We start from the raw sequence: 18,878 nt of genomic DNA, 5'->3' as shown, positions 1-18,878 counted from the left end.
AGCTCTGCTCTTGGGCTCCCCCTCACCCCCAGTTCTGCCCCCCATCTCCCACCACCGCCACAGGCCGGACCTTTGCAGAGGGGAAAAGAGGAGTTTCTGGTGGCTGGAGGGCTGGGCTGAGTGAGGACACTTTGGAGGAGCCTGTCCCACTGCCCCCCGCCTCCCTCCAAACGCCTGCTACCTAGACAGGAGTCCATGCTGCTGTGCCTGGTTCCTGGCCCCTCTGTGGCTCTCATAGAGAGTTCAGAGGGATGGCGGGAGGGTTTCCTGGCTTCGTCCCAGCCCGTCGCTAGAGTGCGTGTGCGTGCGTGGGTTTGATGCTGTTCTAAGGTCGGGTCTGTTACTGTATCGCCGAGAAAGTCGCCTGAGCGTGGTTCCCTCAGCGTGCGTCCCCGGGGGTCTGTTTATCTATTCTGCAGCCTTCATGCAAAAGTGCAATGAGATCAAATAGCCCCTGGCGGCAGTGCTGGCTCCAGGGACTGCAGTGCTTTTGGCAGCCCCTGTGTGTCAGAGGGCTGTCTCTGGGATCTCCATGAGGGCACTTCAGTCCCCACCAGTCGAGCTCCCAGCAGAAGAAAAAATCTGCTTTTCTCCTGGTGATCAGAGCAGGGTGCCTGGGTTCAAATGATCTGTTCTGACTCCCCCTGCTGGCAGCTTCTGGAGGGGCGTGATCTCCCACTTGCTGTCCTCTGGAGTGTTTGTGTACTGTAGATTCCACTTCATAACAATCAGGATGTTCATATTAGCAACTTCCAGTTAATGGCAACATTTTTCTGGGAACCTCACTATTAATGGGGTTTGAATATTGGCAACAGGCATCCCACGTACTAGCAACTTCGTTTGTTTGTTTTTAAGAAAAGCCCCCGCTGCAGACAGGGAAGGAATTGCCGGGATGCACGTTCCCTGTCTGCAGCCCTTGAAACCTGCCTGCACACAGGGACTGCACAGGAGGTGAGGGGCTGTGGGCAGGGCAGTAGCTGGAAGGGGGCTGCAGCCCAGCAGCCGGGACTGTACGGTCTCTCTGCGCTCTCCAGGCTGCACCTTGCTAGGGGACTGCACACAGGGAAGGAAACGCTGGGACTAGCAGAGCCTCAGCCTTTGGAGAGCTCAGGAAGAGGTACGGTGCAGCCCAATGGCCCCCCAGTGCCCCCCAACCCCCTTCCTGCTGCTGTCCTGCCAGCAGGCAGGGCTGCAGCCAGGAAAGGCACCTCCCAGCATTTCCTTCCCTGGCTGCTGCCTCATGCACCTGCCTTCCGCTCATTAGCCAACTGCCGGATAATGGCAACCTTTTGCGGGAAACCCAGGACGGATGCTAGTAAGTGGAATCTCCTGTATTTCTTTTCATGGGGTTCCTAGCAGTAAGATAAAGGAAACAAACCACACTTTGGGTTCCTGTTTTGGTTTTTTCCCCTCCCTAAAATCTGCATGCGCGTTTGTATCATTTGTGTCTCGTCTGCAAAGCACAGTTGCAAAGCCTGAGTGCAGACTGCATTTTTATGCTCGTCGTGGGCCACGGCCTGTCTGGCCGTTTGACCGTGTAAAGGTCCATTTGGACGTGATGTCTCCTGATCTGATTGTGGAGGGAGACTGGGTGCCCAATTGCACACAAGCCATGTACAAAACCACGGTGGCAGTGACCCATATCTGTCATTGCTTGGTCCAATAGCGCCATCAAGCCGGGCGGGGCAGCAACATTTCCTTTACTCATCCTTATAGCAGCCAGGCACAGGGATGAGAGAGAAACAAAATGCAAGAGACACACTAGGGAAAATCAGTGGCTCTTGCATTTGTGATACCTGCCATCTTGGCCAGCACACCAGGGGTAGAACCAGGGGGTCCTCCAGAGCTAAAAACTGCTAGAGCTTGAGCTAAGGAGCCCAGGTTCCCTAACAGATATGTAGCCTCTATAGACAGGCACAGCTAGGTACCAGTGACACACACTCAGCAGTGGGTTGCACGTTGTCCTACGATGGTTGCTAGATCCTGGCTCTTGGTGGACAACCCGAATGGGGGGTGTCCTTAGGCGAGCGAGCCCTGCCTGTGGAGCGGTTGCACATAGGTTCTGTGTTAGCCTATGATCATACCTGCCATGGCGAGTGGAAGAGGAGCTCTTGACGGAAGGAGGCCTCATGCTGGCCCAGGTGTCAGCTGCCCAGCCTCATGCCTGGCGGCCCTCTGTTGTTTTTGCAGTGCGCCGTCAAGGCCCTGTTCGATTACAAGGCGCAGCGGGAAGACGAGCTAACCTTCATGAAGAACGCCATCATCCAGAACGTGGAGAAGCAGGAAGGAGGCTGGTGAGCGACCCCCGCCCAGCCCATTTCCGGTGTCTGCCCTCTGGATGCCAGAGGATGAGCTTGGTGACCTTGCACCCATCCTAGCAGACGGGAGTCCCAAAAGTCAGCAGCCTCAGAGGAGAAGCCAGGGGTCTGCCAGCGTCACAGAGACCATTGGGGAGGAGGGGGCCTTGCTGCCCCCCTGTTCTTGTTCTGTAGATGAGCAAAGGACTGTCCCTCTGGCACCAGCACTCAAACCCTCCCTACTTTGGAGGGGCATGTGGGGCTGGAGAAGTAGTGAGTGAAATTGAGCTGCGGGGCCACAATAAATGTGGTGGTGGAAGGGGGTTGGGAGGGACGGACCCATGAGCGCCTCGCTGTGAAATGGCCGCCTGTCAGTGGGGTAAACTCCACCGCTGCCCGTCAGCTTGTAACGAGCCATTCAAAATACAGTCCACGGGAGGCATTACGCAGCCGGTGGAGCCGGGACCCTTTTGGAGGGCCGGGGGCGTCCCTCTGTGCCCGATGCCGGCAGGGCTCACACAGGAGTGTGTGAGAGGGGACAGGTTCTGCCGACTCTGCTGTGGCCACACCGTGGCTCCAGGAGCTGGGCCCTTCCCTTTGTGGAGCCTCCTTAGGGTTGTGTCCTTCTGAGGTCCCAGGAGCTCCGGGGCGGCTCCCTGGGGCCACTGGGGACTGTTCTGACAGTGGCTGCACCTTTGTCTCTCCCAGGTGGAGAGGAGATTATGGGGGCAAAAAACAGCTGTGGTTTCCTTCCAACTACGTGGAGGAGCTAGCCAGCCTCGGTGGCCAGGAGCCCGACAGGGAGGTGAGCGTGTTTCCGAGTGCCTGGGAAGGGATGTGGGGGTGGGGTGGGGGGTGCCTGCGAGAAAGTGGCTGTGTCTGAGCCAGAGGGGAATGCTTCCTCCAGCTGCTGGGACTCGTGCCCCATGCTCAGGGTTGGGGTGCTGTCGTGACTCTGGGGAGCAGGGTGGGCTCGCCGCTGCACTAGTCAGTTCTGACATGCCGACCTGTGATCTGTTCCCAGCAGCAGCTAGACGAGAACAGCCCCCTGGGAGTCCTGCTCGGAGGCACCCTGGATGTGCCGTCCTGCCAGATAGGTAAGCACTGGGGTGGGGCTTCTCATTCGCACCCATGTGCGGGTCTTGCAGGGAGCTCCCTGGCGTGAAGGGGCCTGGTTTCCCTCTCCGCCCACAGCAGCTCCAGTGCCTGGAGCCAAATGCCTCCCCTCCTCTCCCGTCCTGCATCCCCTGGGCACCTGGGGTACACGGCTTCTCTGGGGGCTGGGGAAATCTCCCACTTTGAGCCCAGGAACAGCGCTCAGCAATGGACTCAGGGGCGCCATGAGCCTGCTCCCCCAGCTCCGGGCAGTGAGGCCAGGAATCAAGCCCAAGCCGCCTCTAGATCGCTGGCCCATTTCCATTCCCCCCCCCCCCCCCTCCCGGCCTCGTCTCTGGTCATCATAAACCTGAAGGCCAGCGAATTGGGTGCAGCTCGGGGCCTGGCCGTAGGAAATCCACCCGGCACTTGTTCTGTTCCTTCCCCTTCCCTCACTAATGGCAGTCCAGAGCGCGGAGGATTTGGCTGCATGAGCGGTTGTGACCTTTCCCTTCCCTCCCTCTCCTGTCACAGCCATCCGCCCCGAGGGGAAGAACAATCGCACCTTCGTCTTCTCCATCAGCAAGGCCTCCATGTCGCGCCCATCCATGGACGTGGCGGCTGACACACACGAGGACCTGCTGGACTGGGTGAAGAAGATCCGGGAGGCAGCCCAGACGGCCGACGCCAGGGTGAGTCTGGTTAGCCAGCTCGCCCTACAGGCCCCTAGCATCCTTGGGATGGACGCCAGGCCCTCCCAGAGCTGGCTGCTCAAGCCCACAAGCCTGTCCCCACCGAGCCTTGTAAAGGGAGTTCTGCTCCCAGCCCTTGGGAAGAGGGACAGGTCCTGGTAGAGGCTGGAACAAGCAGCTGAATAAACCAAAGCGCTCCTCACTTGGAGAGAGAGGGGCTTGAGGGGAGGGGCACCTGTAACCTCCCCCCTCCACTCTGTAGATGGCTAGTTCTCTGGTGGGTGGAGGCAGGCCAGGGAGCGCCCTACAGTGTGGGGTGGAGGTAGGATGGAGGCAGCTGGTAGTCATGAATTTTCATAGTGATTTAAGGACACAAACCCCACTGAAGGTCACTAGGACTTGTGCTTCTAAGTCACATCAGGGGCTTTTGAAGCCCCCCTCTGCCCCCAAAGGCTTTCAGGGACCATGATGTTTCCTAGTGCAGAGCCCAGCAGCCTCCGGTCACAGTGACTAGTGATCACTCTGCAGCCAATGTCACCGCTGGGCAAGTGCTGCTGCTAGCGTAGGAGCCTTGGTGACTTGTGTCTGCCTCCTGGCAGCTCTCCGAAGGGAAGATGATGGAGAGGAGGAAGAAGATCGCCCTGGAGCTATCAGAACTTGTCATCTACTGCCGGCCCGTCCCCTTCGATGAAGAGAGTAAGTGCAGGTCCCCTGGGTGCCGGTACGCAGCAGACAGGCTGCAGGTGCATTATAACCCCCCAAAATGCCCCCAGCACAACCTGGCCTGACTGTCTGTCAGAGGTGGGCTGAGATGCTGGGTGCAGACCCCATTCGATTTAACCAGCGGTTTGGGGTTTAAGGCCAGATTGGAAATAAGTTGAGGTCAAGCTCCTAAAATTCCAAGCCCCAGGTGGTGGAAATCTCCCACAGCCAGCCGTTCTCGAGAGATTTCAGCCACCTGCCAACAGGATCTGGCTTAGAACAGTGTGTTCGGATCTGGGGATTCACGCCAGGCTGTCAAAGCCGCCCGGGGGATATTGGGACACAGAGCTCCCCTCAGAATTAACGGTGGCTCTGGCAATCTCAGCCGTCTGCCCCCACACCCTGCGCCCACACGCCCTGGGGCAGTGGGTCTCAAACTTTTTTTTTACTGACGACCTCTTTCACATAGCAAGCCTCTGAGTGCGACCCCCCACCCTAATAAATTAACACCCTTTTTAATATATCTAACACCATTATAAATGCTGGAGGCAAAGCGGAGTTTGGGGTGGAGGTTGACAGCTCGCGACCCCCCATGTAATAACCTCATGACCCCCTGAGAGGTCCCGACCCCCAGTTTGAGACCCCCTGCCCTGGGGGATAGCAGGTGGAGGGCTCTGGAGGATGCCCAGAAGCATCTCAGATCTAGATCAGGGTTAGTGGAGGGAAGAGCTCTGTGGCCACAGATTGCCTAAGGGAGAGCCAGGGGAGTGTCTAGAGCAGGGGCTGGAGGAGGGGGCAGTGGTCCAGCTTAGGCAGGGGGCGGGCTTGGATTCGGACAGTCCCCGCCCCCAATCAACTGCAGGGTATTTGCTAGTCACACGCTGAAGAGGCCGGTGCCAGGTGGAAAGGGGAATGCAAACCCTGGTGATCTCTTGGAGGTGGGAGCAGCTCACCCAGCCTTGTCCAGGGGCGATGGAGCTCCTGCGTGATGGATGACTGCTCCGTGTCTCCTGGCAGAGATTGGCACAGAAAGGGCCTGCTACAGGGACATGTCGTCCTTCCCCGAGACCAAGGCGGAGAAGTATGTCAACAAGATCAAAGGCAAGAAGTTCCTGCAGTACAACCGGCTGCAGCTCTCCCGCATCTACCCCAAGGGCCAGCGCCTCGACTCCTCCAACTACGACCCCCTGCCCATGTGGATCTGTGGCAGCCAGCTCGTGGCGCTCAACTTCCAGACCCCAGGTGAGAGCTGCCTGCCGGGAGGGAGGGGGGGATAGCTTGGGTGCCACACAGAGCTCCCAGTTAAAGGTGCCCTGCCAAACCCTCCTCCCTGAGGAGTCACAGCCTGATCCCTGTGTCGAAGGTCAGTCCCACCCAGCCACTTGCCCCTCCCATAAGCGCTTCAGGACACACAGCGTCACTAGCACGCGACGCCCCCTGCGATCGCTGACGCCTGAGCAGAAGAGTGGGGTAGGTGAGACTCCGCTTGCAGCCCATCTGGCCCATTCCATTGCAGGCAGAGGGGCTTCATTCCTCCCACCCTCTCTAGCACAGCATGCGATCCTGGCCCTCGGTCCCAGGCCCCACGTTACTGGGGGGACATTGACCCCCTGCATAGGGAACAGCAACAGAAATGCCGAGGGCTGCAAGGACAGACCAATGGGGAGAGATGGAATGAGCGAGGGCCTGCGTCGCAATGGGTGCACGGGAGGTGGAAGCCTATAGGTATTTAGAGCGTGGCGGGGGATCCTCTAGGGCAGTGGTTCTCAACCTTTTTTCATTTTGCAGGCCCCTAAAAAATTTCAAATGGAGGTGCTGCCTTTTGGAAACCTTAGACATCATCTGTGGACCCCCAGGGGTCTGCGGCCTCCAGGTTAGGAACCACTGCGCTAGGGTGCTACAGGAGGGGATACCCGGCAGGAACGGGATGGAGTTAAACGGGGGAAACTGGACATCGGGGCAGACTGTGTGTGATGTACCACGCCTGGGAAGGGAAGAGGTGGAGGAGCCCCTAGGCTGGGTGACATGCCATCCAGTGCCCAGTAGGGACAGAGCCTGTCCCGGTGCCGGGACAATGAACTGTGCACTCCAGTAACTTCTCTGATCGTGACTGCCAGCCCGTGTTGAAGCGATCACTCCCTGCCTGTCTTTCTCAGACAAGCCCATGCAGATGAACCAGGCCCTGTTCATGTCTGGCGGCCAGTGTGGGTACGTGTTGCAGCCGGCCAACATGCGGGACGACCTCTTCGACCCCTTTGACAAGAGCACGGTGCGCGGGCTGGAGCCGCTCTCGATCTCCATCGAGGTTTGTACTGGCCTGCGGCCCTGCCGTTACCTGGTTACCTTTCCCCTTCCCTGCTGTGATCCCCCTTGAGTGCCCCACCCCTGTTGTGGGGGGGGAGCAGAGGACATCTGCCAACAGCTCTGTTCCTGGTTTGTCTGAGCCCTTGCTGGGAGGTGAGGGGCCTGGCTGACTGTGTGGGAGAGGCATGTGGAATCAGCCCTTTTAATCCTACCTGGGGACACTGGTAGAGAATTATGTTCCTCCCCTAGGCCTGTCACCCTCTGGCATCTTCTCACGCAGAATATCACGTGCTCTTTATTGGGGAGGCTTTGTCCTGGCCCCGTTAATACCCGCATTTGGGCAACAACTCTTGAGCCAGAACCAAGCCCAGATGCAGTATGCTGCCTTGAGTCTAGTGGCAGGAATCTGCTTGGAAGCATAAGATAGAAGAGGATGAAACACCCCCTGGAACTGCCAGGGAGGAGGAGAGGAGAAAAATGACCATCTTCTGCCACCAGCAGGTGGTGCTCTGCCCCCGCAGGACCACATACTCCTAGGACAGCTGCTGTCCAATCACCAGTGTGATTCCGGCTTCAATTATAAGTGTATGTGAGGGAGGGAAAACGCATGCGCGCGCACACGACTTGCAGCCAAAGTGGTGCTCTCTCAGGTGGTTCATTAAGGTTGATTTAAAACACAATGACCCCTTGCTCCAGGCCTGCGAAAATTGTAGTGCAAGACATGAACCGATTCCCCCTGATATAAAGACCCGAAGCAAGCTTTTCCCTTCCCCTCAGTTGAACCCCCCGGGAGCCTGGGGAAGTAGACTAGCTTCGCAGGGTGACCTGAAGGTTAACAAAGATCAAGGGAGGCACACAGGGCTCAGCTGATCTCTACTGCGAGGGTACTGCACGGCGGGGGAGAGGCAGCTTCTCAGAGAGCTAAATCCCAGCTGCCTTCCAGCGAAGTGTTGCAGTAACACGCCCTGGTGGTTTTAACATCTGGGGTGTAATCCTAGCCCCATTGAAATCAGTCAGTGAGATTTTGCTATTGACTCCATTGGGGCCAGGATTTTACCCCTGATGCTAGCATAGGCAGCCCTTCTGGAAGTGCAGTGGCCTGTCTGCAGCAATACCCCCCATTCCCACATACTGTAGTGCTATCCTTCTGTAGCTCTCAACGCATTTTATGAAGGAGGTGGGTATCGTTATCCCCATTGTAGGTGGGGAAACTGAGGCACAGAGCGGCGACTGTTAACTCACTGGCCCAGCTACTCCCTGGGGCAAGTCTGAGGCCCAGCAGGGATCAGACATGTTGAGGGTAAGAGGTGGTACCAATTGCACTTTCTCAGGCGTTTCATGGTAGTGAGAGGATTCCCCTTGGGGCTGAAGAGAAGCTGGGTCCCGGAGGGTTTGATGACCACAGGAGTTACCAGGTCTACTGTCCCTCAGAGCCAGCGAGAGATCTATTCACAGGGAAGGTGGGCTCACCTCAGGCATGGCTTCCACGATGGTATCCCTCCCTGCGTGCTGCCTGAGCTGATGATGGCCTATTACAGGGTGAAGGCATCTGACACCGTGTCCTTCATCCTTAAGGATTTAGCTATAATATTATTACATCATTCCCTAGCAAAGACCTCCTGACGCCATGTGGGGTCTAAAAGGAGTTCCCCTTCCGGGGGGGACAGTTACTGCTGTACGGGCCAGGTGCACTGGGGAAAGGTTGCCTTCAATCTGCTGTACCGGTAAGGGGGCCTTGGTCATCCACTCCAAGCTGGTGGTTCTGAATTGGCTAATACGGGATAAAACCAAGCAGTCGAATGAAAAAGGAAGGACGTGTGGGTTCAGTGAATGGGGCTGGGAGGCGGGACACTTGGGTTGTGTCCTTGGCTCTCTGCGTGACTTTAGCCCATGTGCCACATTCTCCCCAGTGTGTGTAACGGGGATATCTCTTCTGGACTGGCAATTGGGCTGATCCTGCTGTTCAGGGATGTTGTATTCAGTAAAGTTCGCTGTGATCCTGAGCGAGATGTGCAAGGGAACAGAGTTGTTCTCGCCCCACTCCACGTCAATCCATTTATTCCTACCCCCTCCACGTCAGACAGTCCTACTGTGCCCCTCTCCCTGCGGGTTGGAGGCAGGGCAGCACTGGACAGCCAGCCTGGAGCCAAGGCCACTCCACTGGAGAACCCCCAAGTGTCCCGCAGATTGCTGTCTTTCTGCCCAAATACCAAGCATCCCTAGGAGACTGAATGGCCTATATTGGAGGTCAGGAGAGCTCTCAAAATCTTCCCCAAGCACATGGAGCCATATCGGCGGTCCACCGCACTTTTCATCTTGTATCACTGTCAAAGGGAAGGAGGCTCTAACTCCTCCACGACAAACAAGGATTGAGGCATATATTGTCGAAGCTGATAGAGCCTCTGGAGTGAGTCCACCAGACAGCATTAGAGTCCACTCCCCGAGGGGTTCAGCGACCTCTTGGGCAGAAAGGTCTGGTTCTTCACATAAAGAAATCTGGCAGGCAGCTACATGGCCATCAGCGTTCACAACACACTACAAGGGTGATGTCCTTTCTTCTTCAGATGCGGCTTCGGGAGCAGGGTACTTCTGAATGTGCATCCCTAGTAGTAATCCAGGCTCAGCACATTATTTTAATCCTCCCAGCCTAGGTCTGAGAACTACTTAGCACATCCCACAATGCAGCGTGTTGAACAGGGGGGTGAGGGAGAAGAGAGGAAACATTCCTTCTTACTTGTGAATTTTCCTTCTAACACCTTCCCTGTTTGACAATCTGGCCCACCTGGAGAAGGATTCACTTTGAGAATTCAAGTTGATGCTTCTGTTCTCTGTTTTCCCACATTAGCATGGAACATGCGTGTTTGCATAAGGGAATATTGGTCTCTTCCCTAGGGCTCTGTTACAGGTTCCCATGGTAGGTGACATAGTGGTATATGCAGTTAATAATGTTCAGCTTTGGAAGCTGTCATTCTGGGGTTCTGCAGAGGGTGGTCCTGCCTCTGGGCTGGCTGTCAATCTTCGTTCTGCTTCCAGCTTGCAGTGGGAGGGGGAGCACCCTGCAGTACAGATTGTCAGACGGGGTGGGTGTTAGAAAATTCACAGGTCAGAAGGCAATTTTCCATTCTCATCATTACCACAAATGCTTTCTTCCTTTTTCTAGATCCTTGGGGCACGACATCTTCCCAAAAACGGGAGGGGGATCGTTTGCCCGTTTGTGGAGGTCGAGGTGTCTGGAGCGGAGTACGACAATGCCAAACAGAAGACGGAGATTGTGGGTGAGTACCGGGGTTGGCTCTCCCAATGGAGCCATGGGCGAAAAAAATCTCGGGTGCAGTTTGTGCCAGCGAAAAGGGAGCCCCTGGTAGAATGTGCTTTGCCCTGTTTGTAAACGGTTTCCCTTCCCATTGATCCTGGTGTGTGATCTGACACTTGGGCATGCATCTTCACTAGGGGAAAATAGTGTGTTAGCGAACATGGGGGAAATTCCTCAGGAAGACCCAGCACTTTGTAGTTTTAAGAGGAGTTAGGCTAGGCTTCTCCACAGTCTGTACATAGACCTGCCACTCTTCACCAGGATCTTGTCTCATGTTAGCTGCCTCTGCCTCTCTCCGGCCCACACACACTTTATTGCGGCTCTCACCCATGAGCCTGCAGGCATGGGGCCAGCGAGAGGCTTGGGAAGCCTTGTGCTCATGCTAAACATTAGTCCTGAATGTACTGTGGGCGCCGTTTGATGTGGTGAGCAGCGCTGCACACCCTGCAAATAGCTCAAAGCTTCACTGAGCCAAGCAGGGGCTTTGTTCCGGTACTGCATGGTGTGAGCTCAGTGCTAATGGGGGACATGTCAATGTGAGAAGCACATTTCCACCTGCAGACACCACAGTTCCTCTAGAGACCAAGACTGTAAATGAAATAAGCTAGCAACACCCTCCCCCCCACACACACAATTTCTCTGTTGTTTCAGTGTGTTTCCTCTGGGTATTTGACAGCACCTCGGGGACAGTCATTTTCATGGTTTTCCCCTCTATAGACAGCTGGCGTGAAATTCACCGCTACTCGCTTTCCCCTCTGGCTAAAAAGATCCGAAGAAACCTCCATCAGAGGAGCAGAAATCCTTATCTGTGTTCCCTTTGAAGGGATATCTTTTAATTCTAGTACTTGCTATTTAAAGGGGGGGGAGGGCACTGTCAGAAAATGGAGATTTTTTTTTTTTTTTTTTTTTTAAAGGGGCCAACATTAAAGAATTCCAGTTGACATTGTCCCTTCAAAGAGTGTAACCATGCCACATTGCAGGCGCTTGTTCTCCTGAGGGAAGAGTTACGAGAATTCTTCCTCGCCTCAAAGCATGCTGGGCTGCTCGGAGACTCTTTGAATGATTTGCCGTTTGTAGCTAATGTAGAACTGAGGGTTGAATGGCAAGTTTGCTGGACTCAGTCTCACTCCAAAGCACAGTGGCAGGGTTTTGAACTTCCTGCCATACCATCGAAGGATGTGTGAAGGAATGTTGGTTTAACCGTTACGGCAGGGGAGTGGGTTTCCACTGTCCTGGGTTCACTCCCTGTTGTGCCATGGACTTGAGGCGTGAAATGGGGCAAGTCATTTGAGCTGTCTGTGCCTCAGTTTCCCTCTCTGAGGTTTATAACGCTGAGCTGCATGACTGAGCAGATTGATTAATGAATGCTCGTAAATAGCTCTTCTGCTGCTGGCTACTTTCTTTTGAGGCTGCTCTACAAGCAAAGGTGACTCTGGTTGTTATTTCTTATGTTTTGATTTCATGTCCTGAATATACAGGTAGGCGCTAACTGCAAGGCCAGCTAGAAAGGAAAGCTGTATTGTCGTGGTACCTAGAAGTCTCAGTTCTGAGCAAGGACTCTGTTGCGCTAGGTGCTGTACAAATAGAGAGCTCAAAGCCCAAAGCTCCTGGACAATTGTTGTTAGATCTGTAGGTTCCAAAGGTAACAAGATTTCTGGAAGGGAACAGTTTCCAGCGTTCACTCCAGACACTAAATGAGCCAGACTTCAAGTAAATTTTTCTGAGAAATCAAATGGGGAGAAGCTGTGGGGAAGCTCCATACTGCAGCAAAGGGAATGTTGGGGCTGGTGTTTGATGGTTTGATTGTTCTTTTAAATAGCGGACAATGGCCTGAACCCCCTCTGGTCCCAGAAGACCTTCAATTTCCAGGTCAGCAACCCCGACTTCGCCTTCCTACGCTTCGTGGTATATGAGGAGGACATGTTCAGTGACGAGAATTTCTTGGCGCAGGCCACGTTCCCAGTGAAAGGCCTGAAGACAGGTAAAGCTGCACGCGCTTGTGTGTCCTTCCCACTGTCACGCAGACTTTGTGGCGGGAGGACCTGTCTCAGGGTGGGTCGGCAGCATGGCAGAACACAGGGCTCACATCCCGTCTGATCTGCCCCTCTGTCCCTAAGTCCCTTAGTCACCATCTGGGGATGGCGTAGGCCAGCGGTCTTTGCTCCAGGTCCATCAACTCATCCGCTTCCTGGGTTGCATCCAAACCCTCCTCCATAGGAAACCACTAGGATTCTGCTGCAAGTGGGATGCAACCAACAGAGGGAGCTTTGCTCTCCGAGCCTCCTAACTGCATATTGTGTGGAGGGCTCTGCTGGTGCCCTGCTCCCTTTAGGGATGTAACAGTTATTTGGTTTCTGGGTTCAGGAGGGCACTGGGGGAAGGGTGAGGCCCTGCATCCCTTCAATTTACTTCTGTGGCCTGAGTTCAACAAGCACCCATCATTGCCTTGGGTCATGCTCACAGGGCTTGAAATGGGGAAGAGCTTTTCGGGTGGTAGGCAGCTTTTTAATCCGGCAGGAAAATGCCTAATGAGATCCACTGGCTGGAAGCTGAAGTTAGGCACATTCAGACTAGAAATAAGGTGGCCATTTAACAGAGGTATTTACCCATTGGAACCATGTAACTAGGGACACGGCAGACTCTGCATCCCTTGCAATCTTTAAATCCAGACGGGGATGCCTTTCTACAAGGGATGCTGTAACTCAGACAACAATTATGGGCTTGATGCAGGAAATAGCGGGTGAGGGCCTCTGGTCTGTGCTGTGCAGGTCACACTAGAAGGTCAGACAGTCCCTTCTGGCCCTAAAATCGATGAATTTCACCTCCTATGCCGAGGGGCCAGCATGAAGCCTCTACACCACTCAAGCTTCATTGACAGCCTCAACCTAAGGATTAAGTGGGCACAGACGTAGGGCCGGCTCCTCTGCACAGGGGTGCATTAGAAATGCCCCATCTGCTTTGTGCTGATTAGAGCAAGCAGGTGTGTGCACGGTAGGGGGTGGCCATGTGCATGAGGCTCCGCTTGTGCTGTGCATGGCCCCCGCTAGCCAGCCCTCCCCCGGGTTTCTCTCAGTAACGGTTGTGCTCTCTTTGTATCAGGGTACAGAGCTGTGCCGTTGAAGAACAACTACAGCGAGAACCTGGAGTTGGCCTCCCTGCTTGTTAAAATAGAGATCTTCCCTGGCAAGGTAAGGCTGGTCCACTTGAATGTCGTCCTTCTCTGCAACACAGGAGAGCAGATACACTGATGGGCTTAGAAACCAAGGGCTGGCTGGTCCAGAGGGCTTTGAGCTGCCCTGATGACTAAGGGTAAATCTGCAGTGCAGTGAGAGATGTGACTGCAGCACAAGGAGATGTACCTGAGCTGGCTTTGATCTAGCTAGCTCCGATAGCAGCAGCGAAACCGCAGCAGCACAGATGTACAAGGCCACCCTGCACCCTCGTTATGTACTCAAGCAGCTAGCCACCTCGTCACTGCTCTTGTCACTTGGGCTAGCTAGATCAAAGCTAGCTCAGGTTTGTCTGCCCATGCTGCACTCACACCTCTGACTGCAGTGTACACACACTCTAAGTGAGACTGTAATTCATTGTTTCCTCACCACCTTACTAATCTTACTTCACAACCTGAGCTTCCCATCTCATCAGATCTCCCATCTAAGCCAGGGTAAGTCTGGTTTGTGCTTGGAGGAGAGACCTCTGTTGAACAGCTTGGCACTCCAGGAAGCGGGGTGGCACTGCCCGCTGTGAGGCAGCACTGACCCGCCCTCCGTGCTGGAGATGCTATCTCCTGGGTGGCTCTTAAAGATGAGGTCCTGACCTCTTGGCGATTGTTAAAGAGCCCACTGCTTTCTCTGCCACGCCTGCTGCACAGTGGCACAAGTGGGATTTTGAATGGCCTCCTCCATTCTAAAGACTCCAGAGGTGTCATTCGTTAGCCCAGAACATCCCCCTAGTCTCTCACAACAAAGCAGCTTGGTTCTTCCAAGCTGGTCCCTGTGAGAAACCCACCACACAGCTGGGAATAACTGGCAGCCCCTGCTCAGGAGACAAGCATGGCACATTGTGGGCCCCTCTGGGGTATTGCCTGAGCTGGGTTTATCCCAGTGGGGTGAGGCAGGGATGAGCAGAGCTCTGGGGATGAAGCTTGAACAGGGCCGGCGCTTCCATTAGGTGACCCTAGGCGGTCACCATGGGCTCCAGGATTCGGGGGGTGGCATTTTGTGCGCTCCCCCACGGGCGCACAGGAGCTTCCGGTTCCGCTCCCGTCGTGCCGCCAAAGAAGGACCTTCTGCCAACGTGCCACAGAAAACAGTGGCAGGCAATTGAGCAGCTCAATGACTGCTGCTGTCGCCTGCGGCATTTCGGTGGAGGGTCCTTCTTCGGTGTCACGATGGGAGCGGGAGCGGAACCGGAAGCTCCAGCGTGCCCCGTGGGGAGCGCACAAAATGCCGACCCCCGAATTCTGCCTAGGGCACCAGAAACTCTGGCGCCGCTCCTGAGCTCGAACACATCTGCCTGTGCTGCACTTGGTTTTCATTGGATCCTCGCTCTAAACCTCTCGTCTGAGCAGGTATAGTTCTAGCTTCCTGGCCCAGGAGATGTTGGTTTCTAAACTTACTCCCTCTGGGGGAGAGGAGAGGGAGAGAGGCTGATATCTCATCTCAATCGGGCTGGTTCATGTAGTTCTGTCATGAACAAGTTTTGCCTGAAGGGTTGGTAATTCCCTTTCTAGCAGAAGGTCTTTTAAAAAACAAAATCTTGCCCTAAAGCCAATGTTTGTCTGTTAAAATTGGGGCAGATGTCTAAAGAGCATCAGCGCACAATTGCATGCTCATTGCACATCTGACTTGTTCACACCATCTTTGTGTTTGCACAACTACACAGACAGTTCTGGTTCCTTGCAGCACTGTTACCCTGGTAGAGAATGTGCATGCAGTCCCAGTGCAGTGCTTTAAATATCACTTCCCCTTGTTTCTGATTCAAGCAGGAAAATGGAGAAATTAGCCTCTTCGGTGCCTCAGCCCTCCGAGAACGGACAGGAGACCCTTCAAGTCAGCTCCTGACAAACCGAGCCCGGGAAGGGTCCTTTGACGCCCGCTACCAACAGCCATTTGAGGATTTCCGGGAGCAGCTAGCGGACCATTTTGACAGCCGAGAGCGAAGGTAATGCGGTGGAGTTTTGGAAAGGGACTTGTTCTCTCTACCTTGAGCTCCTGTAATGCAAACCAAGCATGGCCTTGGATCCAAGCTACCCTTGATTTTAATCAGTGCAGCTTCTATTGCCTAGTCATCAGTTTTCCTTATCGTCTCCCTGTGATGCTGTCTGAGTGTAAGCTCTCTGATCTCGACAGCCCATGGAGACAGTTACCAGGAGTCCAGTGTGATGCAGTGAGAGGTTTGGTTTAGTGGCAGAGCTAAGGCAGGGGACATCTTACCATTCATGGAGAGGCACTCGAGCCTGTTGTCATAATGTAGGCCCTGTGTCAGGGCTGTTGCAGCACACTCCCCACCTGCCCAGTGTGCAATGCAACTTCTCGTGGTGCGTCAGGTACCTGCAAAGCGCCTGTATTTCATATTGAAGGGTGGATGAGCGAGGTTCATCTGCAGAGTCCTGGCCTGCAAGACAGGTGTGTATCTCACAGGTTGCCATTCACGCTCTGGGGCAGGAAGGAAGTCCTCACCCTATTTAACACTAAGCGAGGAGGAACTGGGGCTCTCAGGGCAGGCTATGCTCCAGCTGCCAGGCTCCTGACTGGGAGCTGAGAACCTGAAAGCTCTGAGAGCCCTGGCTTAACCTGAGTCTCTGAGGACTCCTTTCCGTAAAGCTGGGAGCCTGGAATTCCTGGGACTGGCATACATACAGGGTTTGGGGAAGCCCAGCCATGCAGACTGCCCTGGGGCTGAGGACATCAGAGCTTCCAGACTCCCGGCTCAGCCTGCCCCGCTCAGGAGTCACGCAGCCCATGGAGCCTCCTGGGCCAGGAGTTTGGAAGCCAAGGTTCTTGGCCAGTCCACAGTATGGGGCTGCACCAGAGCAACGGACCCTGGCAGCCCCAGCAGCAGCTCCATGAAAGGGACATTGAGTGACTAGCAGCCATGAAACTGACAAGAACATCAGTTTCATGTTTCATTTGGGAACCAGAAGGTTTTGGTGTTTCCGAAACAACATTTTCTGTTTGCTAAGAAACATCAGCAGAATGGGTTTCAAACCCCAAACCACAAGTTTCAGCCAGCGCTATCTAGCAGTTCTGAGACGGACATGGATAGGGCTTAGCGGCCCAGCCTGAGGCCCAGTGCTGGAGCCGGGGGACCTTGCAGTGACTGGGATTATAAGTAGTGCACAATTGCTTGTTAAGGTCTCTGCAGCAGAATTCATCTCAAGCCCCTCCCCTTTCCTCTCTTCCCCTGCAGGGTACTGCGAAGGACCAGGGTGAACGGGGACAACCGGGTCTAGCCCACCTTCGCCTGCTGAAAAGCACCTCTAGTGCTTGTGATTATCACGGAACGCTGTGAACTGGTTTCTATGGAAACGTCACTGCTTTGGCCTACTTTCAGGCAGCTTTTCCAGTTTCTCTGCTGGTGTGTGTTTGAGTGGAGAAATTAAAAAAAACTCACCACCCAACCACCTTCTACTACCAAGCCCATAATGAAGTGTATTAATGTGCATAGCCTGTCAGCTATTAAAGCTGGAGACAAAACTGTGTCTATAATCAAACAAACTCCCTTTGAGCCTATATCCTGAGAAATCTAGATCCCGGCCCTGCTCAGAAGCTGGTAGGGAAGCTTTTTACAGCATTAACTCGATGTAAATGTTTCCCACTCCCTTGAGTGACCTGCCTCTTCTCCCTCCTTTTACATGCCCCCATAGGGAGGTGCTTTCCTAAGAACCAGGCGGGACGCACCTCAGCCCTATTGTTGTTGTATCAAAGTACCTGTATAGCCTCTGCCTCTGGGCCCAGTAGTGAAACTCAAAGTTTACAAGGCCCCTCTAGCTTTAAGTTACAATAAAAAAAGTCAGTGTTAAGTGTGTAATGTCTCCGCTTTCTCAAGGTTTGCCCTAGCTGCTGAGTTCATGCTCCACTGCAGAAGAGCACCTTGTGGGCTAGTGGCCACTCTTCAGTGCCTTTCAAGCCAGCAGCTAGCTGTGGTTTTTGCGTGCAGTCTCTTTTACACCTTCAGGCGGACCTGGAGCTCGCTCGCTCTCCCTGCCTTCATGTTGCCTTGTAAACAGTTCAGGCAGCGGGTCTGAAGGACTGTGGGTTATCGCTTTCTGTCGCCCAAACTGCACATCAGGTAGGGAACGTGTGCCGCGGAGGCCTGCAGGAGCACTCCCAACTGACGGTGTAGCAAGAAAATGGAGTGCAGAAAGCTGAGGCTCACCAGAGAAGCGACACGAGATACTGAGCCAAATTCAGCCCTGCTGGCAGCAGGTGCAGCTCCACAGAAGTTTCTTCCTACTTGGCGTGCAGCCACCAGCCTGGTGGTTTCTGGCAGTGCTGCCTCTAAAGGAACACTCCAGACTGCTGAAACTCATGTGACTGAGTAGCTCTGGTTTAGGTTAGGAGCTGGCAGTTGCAAATTCTGCTTTGACTGGTGGCTTCTCCAGCTGAGATTTAGACAAGTTGTTGCCACCCTTATTTTGGAGGTGGCAAAGCTTTACCTTTTCTTTTAGAGTGAGAGGAAGAAGAACTCTGGCCGAGCGTTGGGATGATCTGCAGAGGGAACGTGTCCTTTTCCAAACAGAGCTGCTCCTGGGCTAGTGATAAATGGCTACTCAACTGCATAACAGTAACTCGTACCTGCTCTCTAGGCTGGGGCCTGAATTTAGGTTATTCCAACCTTCCAAGGGGACTGCATTTATCATGGGGGTGGAAAGACAAGGCACGGTAACAGACCATGCTACAGCTCCTGAGGCAGGCTGTATGCTCCACTGCAGTGCACTATATTGTGTTTGGCTCTTGACTGGTGTTACTTAAGAGCCATACTCCCCACTCAGCCTGAGGCTTATGTTCAGGTCACTCTTTTAAAGACCAGAATGTCCAATAAAATCCTCGACTTGCTTTTTCCTCATTGTGTTTTGTGCAGAGGGGGCTGGGTAAGGAGAAACGGCAAAGCAAACCCTAATATGCCCTGGTATGTTCTTGTAACAAGGCGCACATGTGCAGACAAATAGCTGAAACAGCGATAAACATTCAGGGAGAACGTAGAGCGAGACACCTAGGAAGGCTGCAGAGGAATATGGATCCTGCAAAGCCTGGACCAGGCTGCTTGAGGAAATTCTGTCATGCTGTTTTCCAGAGGGATGGCAGAGTGCACAATGCGTAAGTTATTCGATTCCATGGACCAATGCAGTCCTTGAGCGTTTGAGACCCTCCCATGCGCCCCAGGAGCTATCACTTTCTTTTAAGTTTATGTAGGGGACTTTACCAGCATTGCTGCTGGGCGTTGGGCACTGCCAATGTGTGTCTTCATGCT

At 54.2% G+C, this 18,878-nt stretch overlaps 1 protein-coding gene across 8 annotated transcripts in view; it reads left to right on the top strand.

Annotated features, from left to right (window-relative positions):
• Nucleotides 1-18,426, top strand: part of PLCG1 (phospholipase C gamma 1) — a 102,951-nt gene extending 84,525 nt beyond the window's left edge. For 4 of the 8 annotated variants that reach the window (XM_044985477.1, XM_044985480.1, XM_044985478.1 and 1 more), the window contains 12 exons: nucleotides 2,191-2,294; nucleotides 3,006-3,102; nucleotides 3,322-3,394; nucleotides 3,927-4,084; nucleotides 4,684-4,780; nucleotides 5,804-6,028; nucleotides 6,943-7,091; nucleotides 10,251-10,365; nucleotides 12,223-12,384; nucleotides 13,503-13,591; nucleotides 15,388-15,566; nucleotides 16,815-18,424. In XM_044985477.1, coding sequence (XP_044841412.1) covers nucleotides 2,191-2,294; nucleotides 3,006-3,102; nucleotides 3,322-3,394; nucleotides 3,927-4,084; nucleotides 4,684-4,780; nucleotides 5,804-6,028; nucleotides 6,943-7,091; nucleotides 10,251-10,365; nucleotides 12,223-12,384; nucleotides 13,503-13,591; nucleotides 15,388-15,566; nucleotides 16,815-16,857 — 1,491 coding nt within the window. In that variant the 3' untranslated portion in view covers nucleotides 16,858-18,424. Of the gene's footprint in view, nucleotides 1-2,190; nucleotides 2,295-3,005; nucleotides 3,103-3,321; nucleotides 3,395-3,926; nucleotides 4,085-4,683; nucleotides 4,781-5,803; nucleotides 6,029-6,942; nucleotides 7,092-10,250; nucleotides 10,366-12,222; nucleotides 12,385-13,502; nucleotides 13,592-15,387; nucleotides 15,567-16,814 lie in introns of all 8 variants that reach the window. The other 4 variants (XM_044985482.1, XM_044985483.1, XM_044985481.1 and 1 more) reach the window with 4 other exon arrangements.
• Nucleotides 18,427-18,878: the final 452 nt, after the last annotated feature.

The sequence above is a fragment of the Mauremys mutica genome, chromosome 13 (assembly GCF_020497125.1).
Source record: "Mauremys mutica isolate MM-2020 ecotype Southern chromosome 13, ASM2049712v1, whole genome shotgun sequence".
NCBI classification, from domain to species: Eukaryota; Metazoa; Chordata; order Testudines; family Geoemydidae; genus Mauremys; species Mauremys mutica.
The sequence above is the reverse complement of the archived record's forward strand: the minus strand, read 5'-3'. Positions and strand labels throughout refer to the sequence as shown.